Consider the following 21,022-nt stretch of genomic DNA (forward strand, 5'->3'; position numbering starts at 1 on the left):
ATTTAGGAGTATTCTGGAGGTCAAACTCTTGCTCTGCCAAACGTTTTATCCAAGAATAACAATTTTCTTTAAAATTTAAATCGGTCTTAGCATCCATTCCTTCATTTAGCATTTGTAGTGTGTGAATGGTGCTGAAGAAAAGTGACAGTCATACAGTTTTGCATATCACAAGGTGCAGAACAGAAAGTCGTTCTAACTCTTGCTTTTTTTTAAATTTTCTTTCTGGACATCGAATTCCGTTATTTTCAAATCAAAACAGCTTTCTGAGATACAACAATAATGTGTGTCTTTCTATGCACTGGATGAGTCATAACTGTTGTCAGCAGCAACAGCTATGCACAAGGTAGACAAAGCACTGCTGCCAGCTGCAGCCTAAAAACAAGGAGACTGGTGCATTCAAACAAAAAAAGGGGACCCGAGTTCTGTAATTATCACATTGCTCTGCACACCAGTGGTGGATAATTTGCTCTTGAACAGTCAGATGAGTCAGTTTCTTTTTACTTGTTCCAAGGTTTTTGTTCATTCTAAAGAAAGTATCCTGGTTGCTACATATTAGACGTCAGAGGAGGAGCGATCCACTCCACCCTTGTCCGTAATCGGTCCATGTGCATACAGGAGCAAGAAAATCGTGCCTGAAACTTTCTACCTCTTCCCCTCCACAAACACACAGCCACTTATCAGGATTGCTGGTGAAAAAGGGAGAAATCGCCCATAACACTTTTTGGCAAAATTTATGACAAGCACAGTTGGGAAAATGCATGAAGCTAGAAACGAGAGTTATGAGTAAGATTGAGGGGAATGTTTGCTGGAATCTGGATGGCAATGCTTTAAGCGGGTTGATCATCTTTATTTGGTCTAATTGGCTTTGATTATCTGTAAAGTTTTCGCTTCCTTATGAAGTACTACTGGGAACAAAGAACAAGTTTAGAATGAAAGTAGTTACCAAAAGTTGTCGTCTATCAGGCGAAGAGTTGCTTACTCATGGAAAACTGCTGAAACTAAGAGTTCAAAGTAGACAGATTTGCGAGACTTCCAGGTGACAAGCGTCTGCATCTTGGAAGATTCCTGCAATCTTATCACGTATTTCTCACATGGTAGTGGTGAATATTTCCAAGGTAGTGTATTCAGCAATGAAAGAACTATACCTAACATGCACATGACAGTGAATGCAAGTACAGCAAGTCTTTTGGGCTACTTTCCCCAAGTTGTAAGAAGCTCTTAGGGCAAGTAAACAAGTACAGTCAATTTAAAATAACATCCAAGCTCTCTACACATTTTATCTTCTCTTCCCAATTTATGCAGGTGTCGGCATCAAATTAAGCAAAATCAGTTTTGATGAAGGATCTTGTTAACAACTTCACATTAAAAATTATTCATACAGCACATTCGGATATTTAGAACGTAAGCATTTTCATTCAGATATTCACCAATGGATTCAGCTCTGAATCCATTCGATTCCACCACAAACAGGGGCTTGTGCAAGCGGTGGATTTTAGGAATTGTGGGTAATTGTAGTCTGCTAACGATGAGCTACAATAGCATCGATGAGAACAATGGAAGTAAATTACGGGTCAAAAATCTACAGAATAAATGTGTGTGTTCTGCCACTGTACTTGTAAGTAGAAATCAATCTTCCTCTTCCTTCGTACTATCCTTAGTTGTTCTTTCAAATTCATTCAACAACAGTGTTTCCATAAAAACCGAAACTGCACAGAAAAGAGCAACTATAGCCTCCATTTTGAAACAATTTGTGATGAAAATTCGAACGTTAAGTGTTGTAATAGGCGATGACCTCAACTGAAGCTTCAGCGCTGAAAATCCGAAGGTACTGATTTTCCGATTTATCCATACTAAAATACATTAAAAATCCTATCATCATGGCTGGGGAATGAGAAGTACATCAGATCAACAGATTAACTATTATCCTATCAACAACGTTTTCCTGTATTAGGTACTTGGAAAACATGCAATGCCATACTAATATCAATATAATTATATCAATCACATTATAATCTAGAATATATCCTTTTCTTAATCTTCAATTATTTACATAATGTCTTTCTAATTCATTGCCTAACAGAGCAGAAAAGAATATTGTTTCTCATGTATACATTGTGTCTAGCTTGTAGGGATTCTTTCACTTCAGGCAGCAAGTAACATCAATAATGGTAACCTATAATATGCACGTAATGAACCCCAACCAAAACAGAACAAAGTAAAGACATAAAGAATTACACATTTTACTAGAATGCCTACAGAGCTGTATGGAAATCAATCATAAATGGTGGTTCCTTAATCAGATGTCAATATAGATGGCAAGGCAATCAGTATGTTATGATGCTCTTCACTTCTGTCAACCAAGTTGACATCACAAATGCTAGCCAATCAAGAAGTTAAAATTGCATGAACTTGTAAATGACAGATTTGACACATCTCAGATGCCTATCATTGATTTGCTTTATTTTACCTCGGTTTTTGTGCAACTTTTGGCTAATTTGCGAAGATGGAAATTCACGAATTGATACTCACAATCATCCATGCCCATATGCCTGTGCCAGGATTCGAACCTGGGACCCACGACGTTGTAGTGCATGTGCTAATTACTTCGCTACGGGTTAGATGCCTATGAATTATAAATTTGTGTAAAAGACATTGCTTAAACTTCAGACATGGATATTTTGTCTTATTCATTAACCCGGAACGAGCATGGCATGGTTCCTGAGATTTTTGGTCTAGAGCAATGATCTAGTTCTTGGAAGCAAAAACACTCACTTTACTCTCCTTTTCAGTAGCTTCATATTTTGTAATATTATGTAATCTCACCACTTTGCTCCCTGCATTTAATTTTGAAGCAATAGGTACTCGTGGGTATCATGGACCATGCGACGCCCATTAAGTGGCTTTCAGTATAGAACGTTTTTCGAGAATCAGAGTTGATGATCAGTCTTTTAGTGAAAATGTCTTTGCCACACTTAAAGAAGTTAGTAGCAGAAATTAAATGTCAGTTCTGGATTCTGATAAAAGTGATAATGAAGCACTTATTTCCAACTACTAAGCACTTATTTCCACTTAATATCATTCTGATCATACTGCTTTCACTCTCACATTCACATTGTGCAGAATTTTTTTTGAGTGACTTTTTTTATGTGATTTTGTTGTATTTGGGTAACTACCTGCATGTTCTGTGATAATTGACCAACGAAAGCATTTTTTGTATCTTAAAATCATATAACAATGTATTTATACAGCAGTTACGAATATGTGATAGATTTTTGTAGTGTTAGATAATAATAACGACAATAATGTAATTAGTGGATAACATTTTATTACAATTACATAAAAAAGGTCCAAAATACATGATAATTTGCGAAAAAGTATGCTAATGTTTCAATAACTCTTGGAAATAGTAAATTCCATTTGGTGGTCAACGGAACCATGTGACACCCTTTGTGTTACCAGCCGGCACCATGCCCATTGTTGGTTAAAGAACTTGATTTACATATTTTCATAGTCAAACTGTGAAGTACCTGCTTTGGAATTTAAATAAGTATGGTTTGTCAGTATATGACATTGCACATGGATATTAAGGTGTGATTTATGCTTGAAAGACTTTTCACACATGACGAGTGAATGGTTATTCATCTGCATGACACTACAAGTGGCTTTTAAGGTTTCAATTTTTTTGGAAGACTGTCATACTGGTGAGATTTTTCACCAACATGAGAGTGCACATGGATATTAATAGATGATTTATGCTTGAAAGAATTTTTACAATTATTTCACTGGAGGGGTTCCTAATCAGTTTGATGTTGCACGTGCTTCTTAAGCAATGATTAATCATTTAAACATTTTCCACATACTTTATACTGGTATGACTTTTCATCCGAATGACACTGCATGTCGATTTAAATATGTGATTTTCCTTGAAAGGCCTTTTACATGTGTTACACTGAAATGGTTTTTACATGAGTACGCATTGTATGTTTCTGTTGTGATTTCAGTTTGAAATACTTCTTACATATGACACACTCAAATGGTTTTCATGCACATGACACAGCAATGAATGTGAACACTTGATTTGTCCTTCAAAATATCTTTACATTTGTGACACTAGGAATGTTTTTCGTCAGTATGACACCGCATGTGGATGTTAAAATAATATTTGTTCTTAAAAGACTTTCCACATATCTCGCACTGGAATGGTTTTACATCAGAATGACACGACACATGCTTGTTAAGCAGGTCTTTAAAATTGAAAGACTTTTCACACATATCACACTGAAAAGGTCTTTCATCCATATGGCTTAGAATGTGGCACTGAAGGACTTTTTTCACCTTAAAAGACTTATCACATATGTCACACCGGAACGGTTTTTCATCTACGTGACACTTCATGTGCACGTGAAGGCTTGTTTTGCTCTTGAAAAATTTCTTACACGTGTCACATTGGAATGGTTTTACATCTGTATGGCACTGCATGTGACTCTTAAGGTCTGGTTTATCCTTGAAAGACTTTTTACATGTGTCACATTGGAATAGATTTGCATGAGTATGACGCTGCACATGCCTGTTAAGACTCTTTCTCTCCTTGAAGCACATTTTACATATGTCACATTGGAATGGCCTTACATCAGTATGACACAACAGATGCTTCCTAAGGTCTGATTTACATGTGAAAGACAATTTACATATGTCACACTGGAATGGTTTTCCATCCATATGATACAGTATGTGGATGTTAAATTGTGATCTCAGACTGAAATAACTTTTACATGTGCTGCATTGGAAAGGTTTTTCATCAGCATGACACCATATGTGCCTCTTAAGGGTTTCTTTATTCTTCAAAAACTTCTTACATATATCACACTGGTAGGGTTTCTCATCATTATGACACGACACATGCTTGTTAAGCTTGTCTTTAAGTTTGAAAGACTTTTCACACATATCACACTGAAAAGGCCTTGCATCCATATGGCACAGAATGTGGATATTCAGAGCTGACTTAAACTTGAAACGCTTTTTACATATGTCACAGAGAAATGGTTTTTTAATGATATGAACATTTGGACGAGCAATTCCTGCATTTTTGGTTCTAATTTTCTTACCACATATTTTAGGAGCAAGTTTGTTTTCTGGACAAGCGGAGTGAGACTTTGTAGCAAATGATCCTTTGTGTGTACCACAGTTGCAATTCTTTCCACTGGCATGCCTACACAAGTAATCATCACATCTATCCTTCTGTTGAAGTGATTTTTCACATAATGAGGGGAAATATGGTATTGCATTCACATGGGCCACTAAATGATTTTTCACAGAATGTTTATTCAGGAACTTCTTCTCGAAAATGTTACATGAAACTCTTCTCTGACCTGTGTGTTTCTTCCCAGAATCTTCAACACAAAATGTTTCATTGCAAATTCTGCACGTATGTGACTTACCACTGGTATACCTAAGAAGGTGATTAAATCTTGTAGATTGTTCCATGTGCATGGATTTCAGAAAGACTCTAGAATAAGAAAGGAAAATAAATTAAGGAATTGCTCTTGCCAACATATGCTACAACAAGACATTCTAATCATCTCTTTGCATTATAACCATATGAATACACCAAATATTTCGCAAGGAAGTAGTAATTTTTTCTGACTGTAGAACAGATTTATCTTACTGGTGAGAGTGAAATGTAATATTTGTCCAGAATGTAAATGCTCAGTTGATGGTGGCCTTGCAAGCAAAACTTCAAATATTAAAAATATTGTCAACTGTGTGACTGAACACGTTATTCCCACTTCATTTTTTTTTAAAAAAACTAAGGTATCCTCTTTCCTGAGAGTTGCATCCAAATGTATTCTACAAAGATTTTGATGGGTAGCAGAAAGTAAACAAATACAGCTAACTGGAAAAACAACTACATCTGAAAGGAAATGAGTGACAAAAAATGCACATCGGCAGTGATGAAACAATTGCAACAACTTACATTATAAGTAAATGCTCGACTACCAGTAGAAGCTGTAGGTGAATGATTACCACTACAGATTCACAATTTAAACAATGCATTGTAGAGCCTCTTTGGGGAAAGTTTCTTTCTTTAGTTGCTTGATTGATTTGGTGCTTTGAGTCCACTTTATGAACAGTAAGAATAATCGGGACGACCTATAGTTTAAAGTAGAATTCGAACCAATATGTGCATCCACCAGGTATCGAACCCGTGACCCTTGATTAAAAGGTGACGACGCTACCACTGTGCCATCGGCGAGGCATTTTTCTTTAGTTTAAAGAAAAAAAAATGCTTAACTATGCAGACTCTCAAATACACAAAATGCTGGATATGCATACGACATCCATTTTCAATCCATGATTTCAGACACAAATTTCCTAAAACAACTTCAAAATATCTTTTAACATTTGAAGAAAAATATGAAACTGTGAGACCATATATACTTTTAGTGTGACTACAAGTTACATGCCTCTACATTTGAAATTAAAGATGATTTCAAGTATGTTGACACAAATTTGGATTGTCACCTATAAATGTTTAATTTAATCTCTATCTAAAGAAATATTTTTCTGGAATCCTAGAATATGAATAAATCAGATGTTTCTACTTTTGCATAGCATATGGATACTACAAATGTAAATCGGGACAATGGTGATTGACAAAAAGAGAATGTGCTAAAATGGTCTTAAGAACATTCGTTTCTCTATTATACATAGCTACAGATTTTGCGAAAAAAGATTTGCATTTAAAAAATAAAATTTATAGTGTAAATTGAGGACTGAAAGTGGTAACGTTGTAAGTGCCAAAAGCAAAAGTGTTGGGAAATCGTATTGTTCCGCACATCAGCCCATATGAACGTGCAAACTAGTGACCTTCTTACATGCACTTTGAACTACTTAGAGGGCTGCCAGCCACATTTCATGTTTACCACATTATAAAGCATGGCACATTTCAAAGTTTAACGTGGAAAACTGTGTTTGAATTATTGTGGCACTTACAGCGATTACCAATTTTAGTCTTCAATTCTATTCACAACTCAACCAATATTCTTTTCAATAACACATGGAATTTTTGACGTGGTCGTTAAGAATTTCCAAATTAATGATCACAAAATATGTGATATGAAAAGCAAGAACTGTATGTCTCATTCACATGCCTATCCACATTTTGTAAGAGGTTTAACATTAAACAGTTAGTCTCAAAACAATTAATTTTAATTTTAGAGAAACAGTCGTGCCGAAATGTGTAATTCCATACTAGGTACACAAGTTAGCACTGCACTGTAAAAAATTCTGCCTTTAATGAGAAGTGAATCCAGGACAATTGATATGTTGATAAGTTATCATATGGACTTGACTACAATGTCACATTCAGGGAGTGTTTTATTTGACCACTTAAGCTCCAGAAAAAAAAAAAAGATTTTGCTTTTATTCAAGTAAGTTTAGGTATTAAAGGGAAGTATAGGGAAGTGGGGATCATGCACAGAAAAGCCTGTGTCTGTCCGACATGCAAGTCACACTGCGTCAGTTAGTTCCTTGATTGTTGTGCAATAGGATTTTTCACCAAGACTCGTGAAAAGTGGTCTTCTATGGCTCAACAGCTATCATTATTTCAATCACATGGTTCCACAAACAAAACTTCTGTGCAGTAGAAAGATGAGCAATTCTGTAAGCAAGAAATATTGCTGCATAAAGAGGGGGGAGGTGATATGGTTCATTCAATTTTTAAGTAACATCTGAATGTAGTTAGGGACTGATGAGTGCAGTGATACAAAGTCGATATCTCCTTCACTCACTGCATGTATACAATGTATAAACCAAATAATTCTTCAATATATAAAGCAAACTAAATCATTTATTTATAGAAACTGAAGAAATATAAATGGCAAACTGCAAGAGACATCACTTCATGAAATAACAACATGCCATGAACTTACTAACAATTCCAATTTGGTGTGGGAGGAGTCCAGTGTAGGTGGCAGTCCAATCTGATAGCATTTCTCCGACGTCAGTGCTCCAAGTTGACTATCGCTAACCAGGCTGGGTATAGTTCTAGTAATGTGTCCCAGTTCAGTTTTTTCTTTTCATGTGTATGACTATAGGTTCTTTGATGATTCTGTCCCAGAAGTTGGATGACTTTTTGATTATCTTGGAGGTTGTGAATTCAATTCTATGGCTCTCCTGGAGCCCTGATTTTTCAAAATGACAATTATTGATGTACGTAGCATGTTCTTTGCAACGTTGTTTCATTGTCCTCTCCGTTTGTCCAATGTAGGCTTTACTGTAGGAACAGCTGATACGATAAACCCCGGGTGTCTTCTGTCCTAGGTCATCTTTAGGATTTCGAAGTTGGCTTCTGACTTTCCATGGAAGTTTGTGTATCGTCTTAATGTTGTGTTTTGAAAGAATGCAGCTGATGACTGCAGAGAGCTTGCTGGTGTATGGGATGACGGCTATCTTCTTGGATATCAGGGGGGGTTCCGAGATTGTTCATTGGTTGTTCTTGTGTGTTACTCTCTTTAGTGTCTTGTTGATGATGACTTTCCTGTATCCATTCCATTTTGGAAAACCCCAAAATAATTTTCAAATTTTGGTTTTTTCACTTCGACGTACTAATTCGTGTGAATGCATGGACAAAATATTTATATACTGGCGATGTTTAGACCTCTGTATCACTCAATAATATTTTATGGACTAGTAATTTGAATAAGTCCCTTTCCGACTTTTGTACCATCCAGAAAGACCCGGGAAATATTTTTTGAATTCTCCCTTCCTAGCTAAGATATGCAATTCACAAGAAATTATGGAGCTAATATCATCGAATGTGTGAGGTTTATATATTTTTAATGTATAAATGACATCTTCTAAATCAGTACTTTCTATCCAGCCTTTTATTTTTATTTTTGTACCGTTACAGAAAACCCTAAAATAATCCTCAAATTTTGGTTCTTTCACTTTGATGTACTAATTCGTATGAATACATGACCAAAATGTTATTTTATTTGTGAGGTTTCCAGCTCTCTAATTCTTCAATAAAATGTTTTGGGCTAGTACTTTGTATCAAGTCCCTTTCAATTTTTGTACCGTCAAGGAAAACCCGGAAAATATTTTTTTAATTCTTCCTTCCTCGCTAAGACACGCAGTTCACAAGAAAATCTGGAAAATATGTTATCGAATATGTGAGATTTATATGTGTTTAATATTTAAATAAAACCCTTTAATGAGTATTTTCTATTAAGCCCTTTTTCGACTTTTGTACCGTCATGGGAAATATTATTTTAATTCTTCCTTCCTCGCTAAGACACGCAGTTCCCAATGAAATATGGACCATATATTATTGTATGTGTAAAGTTTATATTTGGTTAACCTTTAAATACTATATCCTAAATAAGCATGTACTATTTAGACCACCATTAAACAAAACAGATTTTTTTTCAAATTTTCTTTAGTTTTTCACTTCATTGTACTAATTCATATGAATACATGTGCGACGAGCTACATGACATTCGTTCAAACTTATATGTTTGAACAACAATGTGTTCAAACTATTTGGTTTAAACTAGGCAGCAACTACTCAACAACTGAGTCCCAACAATCTTGAGACGTGCTAAATGTCATTTGTTCGAATTTATTTGTTTTAAGAAAATTTGCCTGATAGCGCCGGTGACGCGCGCAGCGCACTGGGAATGAAATTTCTATACCTTAAGATTCTAAATAGAAAATACTTAATTTACAAATAACAACATCCACTTTCCATAATAACGACACTAACCCAATTTACAAACACATGCAGAATTCCCCCCTCTGAAAAGGAAGAATTAAACATTTAAGCATTGTCACAAATAATCAAATACAAAAGAAAGAAAATGTTAAAGAACGCAAATATGAACACAAAGAAACAATGAACCCATTTATTGAGTTGGATAATTACACATGTTTCATGCTTATGAGAGCATTATCAGTCAGCTGATTTGAAAGTACTTGAACAGAAAATTTCAACCTTACTGAAGCATATACTGTTTTTAGTATCAAGTATCTCCTTAATGAACTATGATATGTGAATCAACTGTCAATACGTTGATCGTGAAAATTACCATATTTGGTCATGTGACCTTCAAGAACTTACCAATACCAAATGCACACCATGCAATACATATCTGCGAAAATATGGTATATGTGTTCAACGAGAGATTAACAATATCAAATATACATCAAACCAAACAATTCTGTGACATATATCGTCCAATATTTTTCATGGCCAAATTACCACTTTATATATCATCAAATGTCAAACGCGTTTCGCTCAAGATGTTAAGAATTCAAATTTCAGACATCAATGGCGTCCATTTACCTCGCGCTCATCCACGCGGTGCAAATAATGATTTGTTCGTTATCCAGAGAACCACACTGACCACACGCTAGCATGTTTGGAAATACATTAACAGACGGGTAGATCTACCAACAAGCGTTGAAACATGAGCTCATGCAATACTAAAAGTACATATGCAGCTTACCTCACTTGTGATATCACGAGGCAAAATCCGCTACTCATTCCACCTTGCTTAGTTTTTCGCATTCGAAGTCCAGCTCGCCTTCCCAATGATCCCTGCTTATTCCAAACATTGGCTCAACGTTTTCAGCCTTAAGGCCAAGCAAAGTTATCGTGCAACTTAGGCGTCCAAGCCGAAATTTGCCGGTTTTGGTCACCGTTTATTCCTCACGATGCCGTTTGTTTAGCGTCCATTCCGCCGGAATCCTTTCCCTCTTTTTCTTCTTCTTCTTTTAGTCGTCGTTCCCCCATCCTTTTGTGCAGAGCACGATTGTCTTTACCAAATCAACAATTTACTTCATTAAGAAACCACACGTTAACAAATATGCGTATGCGTTAAGAATCTTATTGTAATACTTATTGAGATAAACTTTTTGCTGTAAACTATACGATGGCACCTAGACCAAAACGCTGTAAATTTTATGATTTTCTGCCATTACTGCGAATTGCCCATGCGTGCAGTGGCCGACACTTCAAAATGCCCCTGTGCATAAGCAAACCGGAAATCAAACAAAGGAATTTACAATTTAAATACGTACACCGGCCAGAGCCATCTAGCGACTCTTTGCGTAACTACGAAAGCAACAAAGTTTTTATACTGCATTGACATTCCACCTATCGTGAATTCTCTGCACTAGAAGAGTTCCTCGTCTTAGGACGTGAGTTGGGCTACTTTACCCCAGCAAACACACACGAAACTCAAGTTACCAGAATGTCTTATGACAGCTCGTCATACATGGACAAAATGTTATTATATTGGTGAGGTTTAAAGCTCTTTATTTTTTCAATAAATTTTCATGGAGCAGTGCTTTGTATCGAGTTCCTTTCCGATTTTAGTGCCATCACGGAAGTCCCTTTCCAATTTTTGTGCCATCACGGAAAACAGGGGAAACATTTTTTAAAATTCTTCCTGGCTGTCACCTGAGGAACTTCAAAATCGCAAGTTTCTGACTTTGCCCGAGGATCACAAATAAGGCTGTTTCCTTGAGGTTGACCTAGAGTACCCACCACACCTTCATGTTGAGTATCACGGCTTTGCCATTGCGCCGGTTTCGCTGATGGCACCAGACACAGAGGAGAAGAAGCTCATGCTCACATTCTAGCAGAGAAAGATCTATGTGGTCCATTATCGCCTTCTCCAGTTTTACCTGAGGCAGGGTTGAGGCAGAGAGTCTACAGAGCTTTGAAGTGCAGGCAGAACCCATGATTGGCACCCTACATCAGAAAGAACACAGCTTGCCCTGTCCAAGCTCTCTCCAAGGTAGACAGACTACTACAAACTGCTGAGCAATGAGATATATGGCAAAATATTGAAAAACAGACGAGGCCAGGTAAGGTGCAGTTTGATCTTCACTGAGAAAAGGCTGTTGTAACTGGTCGTATACCCCACATACAAAGGGTTCACCTGTATTGCTGAAAACCTAACCCTCACCGAAAGAGACAACTCAACTGTGATGTGCAATGCTCCCATTGCTGTGGGTGTCACTTTTCAGGAGTTGTTAAAGCTGGCCACGTACGAATTCCATTATGATGTGATGAAGCCGAAATATGGAGAATAGATCGAAGTAGCGTACATGGACGCCAACTACTTCGTCTACATGGTAGATACAGCTGACCTGTACAGAGACCTCAAAACCATGTCGGTTGTCTACGATTTTCAGATTCACATTGGTTCCGAAAGCCTTGCCATTTTCTTTTTTCACGATGTCGAATTTAATGTACAGGTTGGCCTGTGAGGGTGAATGAAGCCATCTCCAACGTCTATGTCGTACTCGATCTCTCAGTTCGCTATGTTGAGATTCACAAATGTGAGACGGTTGGGAGGGAAAGACTGCAACTTGTCACTTTCGATTTGATCCATGGGTAATTTATATGTTGATTTCTATGATGGCCGTGGTAGTGGCTTGGGCAAAATACACCACCTCGCCCTTCTCGTTGGCCACAACCAATTCGATCTGTTTGCGCGACACGTGAAAGTAGTTGGGCGAAGAGAGTGTGAAGATGATCGGCTCTAAGCACTCGGAGTTTGGTTTGAAAGTTGCGATGATGTCCATTCTATTGTGACTGCTGATCAGCCTTGGTGATCATACCTTCCACCACGTTGCAATGCACGTTCAATATCTTGATGGTCAAAAACTTAGGAATGTTGGCAACGATGTGTTTGATGCCCGGCTCGAGCTTGGTGTGACTTTAGAAGCCTAAAAGCTCAACAACGGTACCGAGGTCCACGGTCTCTGATGCCTACACCAACTCCGCCTTATGCGTTATGGCGTTTTGCGAGAGCACCATGCCTTTCAGTAACTGAGCTTACAAAGTGGACAGTTTGTACTGACTTGTTTTGATGCTCAATGTTTCGTTGCCGACCGTGATGGTGTTGTGTTCGGTCACATTGGCAATCAGGTACATGATGTAGAAAGCACTAAGAGCAATGGATTTAGGATAAATTATGTCGTCGTGTAAGGTTGAGTTTCAAGACCGAAGTCTTGCTATTGAGATGGAACTCACCCATGCTTCGTGTAAGGTGAGTTTCAAGAACAAAGTCTTGCTATTAAGATGGAACACACCCATGCTTCAACTGTTACAATGCTTTCTGTAAATCTTCGAATGTAGGCTTATTTATTCCAGACATGAATGCGAGTATGGAAATGCAAGAGTGCAAGCAATTCACATTGTCGAAACCCTGGATGCATTCGTTGTTCTAGTAGAGATACGACGAGCCTAGATACTTGACCAAGCCTGCAGGCGGCCGACCTCCAAACAAATCGAAGATGAAGAAGGCCCATTAGCTTGTTTGTAGTAGCAGATCCAGTGCGTGTCTGGATTTTAGAACTGTCCAAGTTGATGATGGCGTACTTCTTGGGAGCGAACCATTGCGAGGTAGAGTACCCAACATGAAGAGTCCCCTGAAATGTTTTAGCCTCAACATATTGTAGTTGGAGAGCGGCTTTTAATTAACTTGCTCAAGGCAGCATGCTTCTGCTTCACGCCTTCTCCTTTCTCTCCATGGCCAGGTTATGACGTTTCTGTTCCTCCAGTTCAGCCTTGTTCTTCTTGGCGTCGGTGACGGTTTTGGTTATGTCGGCACTGCCACCGGCCAAGCTATCAGCGGCGCCTAAAGCTGCAATGATTGCAGGGATGCTGAATATGAAGCCACCGATATGCATCTTATTTCTCGGATGCCGGAGTCTTCTCAGTTGAGGGCTGCTAAGCAACAACTTCATTCCTTGACCTTTCGTCAATGTAACTTTACTCCTCGCTTGCAAAAATCTCAATTAGATTGTGTGCTAATAGTTGGTGGTTTGTTTCTTTTTTGGGAAGTATTGCATCACAGGTCAAGGGAAGGGAAGTCTCTCGCGTTGTAAGAGGAGCTCTCTTACTTGGGCAGCCGTTGGGTTCACTTCGTGCTATTCTACCTTGGATTGATGGAATCGGTGTTTTGTGAAGTGATCGTCTCTGTACTGGTAGTATTAATAATATAATTAAGTTTAATTTAAATATTCATTTATTCAAATTACATGCAAAACTTAATATTTTTGGGGGGCAATATTTGTATTTTGTGTTTAATACTATTGTTACTCAGATGGTTATTTCCGATTTAACCGATATCTACTAATCATATACCTCTGCGTTCATTTAGATCTAGAATTTCCCCCTTGCTATTAAAAATAAGATTTAACACATTAAACTAACCTTAAAACATGAAAAGAACCACAATCTGATTTAGCCTATATAAGTATGGGTGTATTTATAATTGGAATCATTGATCTTAATTAGATTTATATATGATATGTAATGCAAGAATTGGTGTTTGGATATTTCATGTTGTTAAAAGTTAAAATGTTATATACAACCAAAAGATCTGTTTCTTGAGGTTCCATCAATAAACTATTGAAAATAACATTTATTTTTCGTACATCCCACAAAAGGTCTCTAACTCTGAAAAGTATGTAATATTAAGGTAGTTAAATTGTCAACCCTTAGCATATATAATTGTGGAGGACTCTTTTTAATATACCAAATTTAAATTTCATGTGATAATACTGAGATCTGTCACCGCCTTGTAATCAAGGGGTCTTGGGTTCAATTCCCGGTGGAGGCACATAGTGGTTCGGATCCCACTTTAAACTGTAGGTCCAGACCCAATTAGCCTTACTGTGCATAAAGTAGATTTAAAACACCAATTCAATAAATTAATCAATACTGAGAGTTGATACCAAGCATGCTCGCTTATTGTCATGCTGCTTCTTGGTGATGTGACTGTCTAGGGCCCTCAGAGTTTTCAGATTGCCATAGGGCACCTGACACCCTTGGGTTTCATGAAGGTTATTTAATATGTTATAATCCCCATGGCAGTTTACGTTTCGTGTTCATGACGATGGTCGTACCCACCACGGCCACACTTTCGTCCAACGATGTATCCCTACTAACCAGTTATTCCGAATGCGGTATGCTCCAATTTTCGGTCAGCTTTGTGACGAGCTTCGAGATGAGTGTGCGTATTGTAACAGGGTGGCTACAAACAAGCAGAAATGAAATTCCCTGACATTTCCAGGTTTTCCAGGACAAAATTTACATTTTTCCCTGACAATTACAAACTAAACTAAATCGATGTTTTTGCAAATGGAAATAATAAACTCATACAGATCCACATATGGTTTTGTTAAGTACCAATATTATCTTCTATGAAACTGACTTAATTTCTCTATTCTCTATGATTTGAATTCAAACTGCAAAATAGTGAATTTGGAAAATTATTATAATTCACAAGCTAGGGAATGATTACGGAATTTTGTCATACGCAGTAAGTTTAAAATAAAATACTTGATTATTTTTAAAGTTACGACTAAATGAGATAAGAGTGAAGAGTGATTGATTAAGAAATACAACTTGTAATTTATCAGTCTCCTTATACATTCTCCATATTACATGTTGATATTTCCACTGAGGTTTGGAACCCCCTGCTTGCAAGAACCATGAGTGCGGACTCACTTTCAATGCATAAAGCTGCTACTCTCTTCTCTGTAAAGCAAACAACTTAACTCTTGCATATAAGTGAAACAATTGAATTGAACAAAATAAAGTGTCATATTTCCTTACATTATCAATGGGATTTCTGCTTCAGTACAGTATATCCAAGTGAAGTACTGTGAAACTGACAACATGCAGTTATACCATTAATGCTGACAAAAAGGGTATGTAGATATTAGAAATTTAACGCAAGGAATTTATAGAATTGCATTGTATAAGTACCTGATTTAGCTAACCACACATTAAAACAGGAACACTCTAATAATAAAAGCTTCTGAAAGTTCATATACGAGGGGCATCCTGAAAAAGCTCTCATGGTGCCTATACGCAGCACTAGTGGTCGTAGAGCGACACACACACATGCAGGCAGGAAGATGCATGTAGCTGTAATCTGACACAGTTGCAATGCAGCTGTTTTAGGACAGTTCTAGGTTAAAGATCGCAGCTCTCATACAGTCTCCCACCGATTTCGATGTAGCCTACATTGCATGCTCAGAATTTGGCACAGTCACCAGCAATCGTGTGAGGTGTACAGACCGGACGTTGTGAATGATAGTATGGTCAGACGATGGTGCAGACAATTCAAGGAATTCCAATCAATTGTGCACAACCCCATACAGCTGAGTACACATGCGCCCTTTGCATCACTTCAGGTGAGAGATCTTGAACCACTCCCTGAACAGCCCTGGCCTTGAATGTACCGACTTTCATCTCTTTGTTTAACTGAAGAGGTTTCTGGGAGGGCAAGGATTTGACAGCTACACAGTTCCAGTTTTGCTGTCAGACACATATACGAGGGTCACTATTTACATTTTGAGCCTAACAATGAAAAAAACAGGAATTTGGCATTGAAAACTGCTTTATTGTTTTTCGAAGTATTCTCCTTTATGGTCAATACACTTTTGCATTCGTTCGAACCATTTGTCAAAGCAGTTTTTCCAATCTTCTCGAGACACCTCCATAATATGGTTTTTGAACGCATCAACGGTGTCTGCCGCCGACGAAAATCGTTGTCCACCAATTTATTCTTGACATTCGGGAACAAGAAGAAGTCATTGGGTGCCAAATCAGGACTGTACGGCGGATGACCCATCAATTCGATTTTTTGACTGTTCATAAAGTCGGTGGTTAGACGAGATGTGTGACAGCTGGCATTGTCTTGATGAAGAATGATCCGACGGCGTTTGTTTGTTTTCCGTATTTGACCGAAGACCTCTGGCAAACAAATTGTTGTGTACCATTCAGAGTTGACCGTTCTACGTTCCTCTAAAGGCACAGTTGCCACATGACCAGTTTTCCCGAAAAAAAAAAAACAGGCGACCATTTGTTTCGATGTGCTTCGAGCGCGAACAACTTTTGATGGATTGGGTTCATCTTGAAACACCCATACAGTTGACTGCTGTTTACGTTCCGGCTCATATGCATATATCCATGATTCGTCACCTGTTACAATCTTATATACGTCTTTTGAAGCACCACGATTGTATTTATTGAGCATTTGTTTGCACCAATTGACGCGATCGTCTTTTTGGGTTTTTGTCAAATTGTGTGGGATCCAACGAGAACATACCTTTCTCACAACTAAATGATCATGAAATACACTGGTGTCCAAAATTAAGGTGACAAAGGGAAAAAGTGGGAAAAGTCGCAAATACGTGCATGAAAATGGACAACAGTTTCGGGAAATGTGCACAACGTTGCCACACTTCCATCGAAACACTCAAGGGAAGGATAGTGCGTGACGTCATTGCACAATTGTGGAAAGGGAACAGCTGCGCCGCAGGTGAGCAATTTGCAGATGGCAGAAACCTCGTCAATAGACAGCTGTAGGTGGGCGAACGAGCATGATGGCTCATCACCAACATCTGGATGATGCAATGCGATGGCGAGCAATCGGTCAAATGGAAGCAGGGCAGTCACAGGCCGACGTGGCAGGGTGGTTGAATGTGTCACGCCAAGTGGTCTCAAGAATGTGGAACCAGTTCCAGAGGACAGGAACCATAAGAAGACGACCAGGGCAAGGGAGGCCACGACGGACAACACCAGCCGATGACCGTTATTTGACAATTACGGCCCGTCGCTATAGAAACAGGACTGGAACTCAGCTCTCCCAGGACCTGTATGCTGCGACTGGAGCCTCAATGTCGCGTCAAACTGTGTACAGACGACTCAATGCGGCAGGACTCTTTGCAAGACGACCAGTGGTGTGCATTCCCCTCACCCCCTATCACCGACGCGAGCGATACATGTGGTGTCGCGAACACGGACAATGGACCCAAGAACAGTGGTCATCTGTGCTCTTCACAGATGAATCGCGCTTATGTCTCCACAGTGACTTGCGGCGAATGTGTGTATGGCGAGAGCCTGGGACGCGTTTTCATCGATCTTGCATCCACGAGGTTGACCAATACCGCGGTGGTGGCATCATGGTCTGGGGAGGGATAATGAGTGGTGAACATACGCCCTGTAAGTGCTAAACCGCGGCACACTCACTGCCCAGAGGTACAGGGATGACATTCTGGAACCAATAGTGCAACTTTTCCGAGGGGCTGTTGGCCCAGAATTCTTGTTCATGGACGATAATGCCCGTCCACATCGTGCTCAAGTTGTGGATGAGTTCCTGGAAGGTGAGGGTATTCGACGGATTCCATGGCCCGCACGTTCACCCGACCTAAATCCGATCGAACATGTGTGGGATGCATTGGGGAGGCGGCTTGCAGCACGTCCTATCCCTCCACAAACCCTCAACGAGCTTCGATGTGGTCTCTTGGAAGAATGGCATGCCTTGCCCCAGGAACTTATTGACACCCTCATGAACAGCATGGGAAACCGTTGTGCGGCATGTATTGCTGTTCGTGGTGACCATATTCCTTATTAAGGGGCAGTGCCTGGTCACCAGAATGCCCCGGATGGAATTAAATCGTTGTATTCTTTTGTATGAGTTTTGCACCCAATCCAGTAATACAGGTTTTTTTCTTAAATGCACTTTCTTTTCTGTTCATTTGGTGCATCCTCTCTCTTCTTTATTGTTTTCTGTCTCCCCTATCACCCACAACCCCGTTCTATACATAATTTTGTTGTTCTCTTGCATTTTTCATTTGTCACCTTAATTTTGGACACGAGTGTATTTTACATATGCTGGTGGAACTAAAGCCTATGGTTGCCTCAATCTCACAGTATGTCACATGATGATCTTGCAGTATTAGGTTTTGCACAGCATCAATGTTTTCTTGAACAACAACTGATTTTGGACAACCTTCGCGAATCTCGTCGGTGAGCGAATGGCGGCCATGATTAAATTCGTTATACCAGCGTTTTACAGTGGCAAAGGATAAGGCTTCATCGCCAAATATGGAAGTAAGTTGATCGATGCACTCTTGTCTTGATAATCCATGTCGAAAATCGTAAAATATCATTGCATGAAAATGTTCACAAGTTAATTCCATTTTATTGTTGGCGCGCAATCTCCAAGGCAACATAAACAACACAAATGAAGCTATTGACAAAATATTTGAAGTACGTTATGGTCAATAATGCCAGACGATTCCGTGCAAACGTCAAATCGCTCCTAACTTTAATCAGTGTTGCCAAGGCTCAAAATATAAATAGTGACCCTATGACCATGGGCATACAGAATTTAGTGCCATGCTACGACAAATGCCAGAACAACGGTGGTGATTAATGCCGAAAATTAGATTAGGACTTACTGTTACTAATGCAATAAATTACAACTGATATTCTTGTTTTATTTATGCCTAATCGGTAGGGACTTTGATATTTTGGTATTTTTTTTCAAATTGGTATATTTTCTTATTTTTTTAAATTTTTTACTATACGGTGTTAGTTTTGCCAAAATTCACATTTTCATTTTAGCGCATTTTCTGGCAAATATCTGAAATTATACCTTCATGGTGTTTTAAAACTACTGTTTCAAATTGTAAGTCACATGGCTTACGCCTCTTCGTGAAAGTTTGATATCTTGAAAGTTATTTTCCATACCCCTTTCTTAATTTTAAGGTAAGGGTTTTAGATAATGGAATTTTCCCCATACATACTGAAGGGTGCATAATGACCATAAGTGGCGACACACCCAAAAAATTAAAATCAATCAATCTCATGTGACAGATACCGATATATTATGGCACCAAAAATTGGCATTATCTTTTTTTGACTTGTTAGTGTTAAGATTCCTAAAATTCGCGTTTTTGTTTTAGAACATTTTTCTGCCAAACATACCGAAACATAATACTCCATTGTGCTTTTAAACTATTTTTTTAAATTGTAGGTCACATGGTCTATGTATTTTTGTGATAGTTTGATATGTTGGAACAGATTTTTGAGGAAGTAAAAGTAAAGTGCTCCCCTGCACTTTTCCATGAAGGTGTATACGGGTGTGGAGTTAGGGCCCCACACTTTCTTGATCATGGCTGAAGGTGGGGATGATGTGATAAGCACCACGCTCCTGACTACCTTTATCCCTCAAAGTTTCCTCAAGATACCAGCTTTATATGATGCTGGGTGTGTGCCGGAGCAGTTTGAATAGGTGGAAAACATCCTGATTCTCCCCCACAGGGGATCGACCCCGGGTCTCTCACATAGTAGTCAGATGCCCTAACGACTGAGTTCCATTATTACTCGCTCGGCAAAAGCCGATGGTGCGCACTTAGCTTGGTAATTCAAAACATATCTCGTGCGACAAATACGAAGATGTGGATCCCGTGTGACGGTAGATACACACTCGATCTCCTGTTAGAACCCTGCCACTTTGGTCTGTGATTAAAATGGTTTTGAATGAAGTTGAAAAAATCGTGGGCTGTCGGAATTATTCCATGTACGTATAACTCTATAGTTTACTCTTGAGTAAAATGTTGGAAAACTTGCATGTTCTATGTACACAAACATGGCCTAGAAAATAAAAGAATGTTGGATTGCATGGAATTTTTAGTTGTTTTAGGACATTTATTTTGAAAAAATCACTAAAAATGCCAACAATTCGCATTTTATGCCAAATTCGCATTATTTCGATATTTCGAACGGGCGAAAAATGTGTCCAGACATCACTGCACATTCCTAAACATAACTTCGCAGCAATTACCATTTTTCACGGTTTTGGCGTTTGCAAAAAACCAATGTCCCTACTAATTGGAAATTACTTTCTGGCCACCCCTCGTATAAATCAGTAGATGGAAAGTGAAAATTTAGCAGGGCTGACAGAGAAAAGTCAATTCTTGAAGAAAGTGACTTGCTTTTATGAACACTAAGTTGCTGACCAAGGTAGTTTATTGAGTTAAAAAACACTTAACGGGTAACGTTTGAACCCTTTATCAGGGTCTTCCTCAGACGAAGAACTAAACTAAAATGATCATTTTAGTTTAGTTCTTCGTCTGAGGAAGACCCTGATACAGGGTTGAAACGTTACCCGTTAAGTGTTTTTTAACTTAATAAACTGCC

General features: G+C 38.6%; 1 protein-coding gene across 1 annotated transcript in view; it reads right to left on the reverse strand.

Annotated features, from left to right (window-relative positions):
• Positions 1-3,317: 3,317 nt before the first annotated feature.
• The window catches only part of LOC146002800 (uncharacterized), a 52,188-nt gene continuing 34,483 nt past the window's right edge, over positions 3,318-21,022 (reverse strand). Inside the window, exon 4 of the mRNA XM_083140750.1 lies at positions 3,318-5,506. Coding sequence (XP_082996876.1) covers positions 4,111-5,506 — 1,396 coding nt within the window. The 3' untranslated portion in view covers positions 3,318-4,110. The remainder of the gene's footprint in view (positions 5,507-21,022) is intronic.

The sequence above is a fragment of the Lepisma saccharinum genome, chromosome 19, assembly GCF_977018435.1.
Source record: "Lepisma saccharinum chromosome 19, izLepSacc3.1, whole genome shotgun sequence".
Taxonomy (NCBI): domain Eukaryota; kingdom Metazoa; phylum Arthropoda; class Insecta; order Zygentoma; family Lepismatidae; genus Lepisma; species Lepisma saccharinum.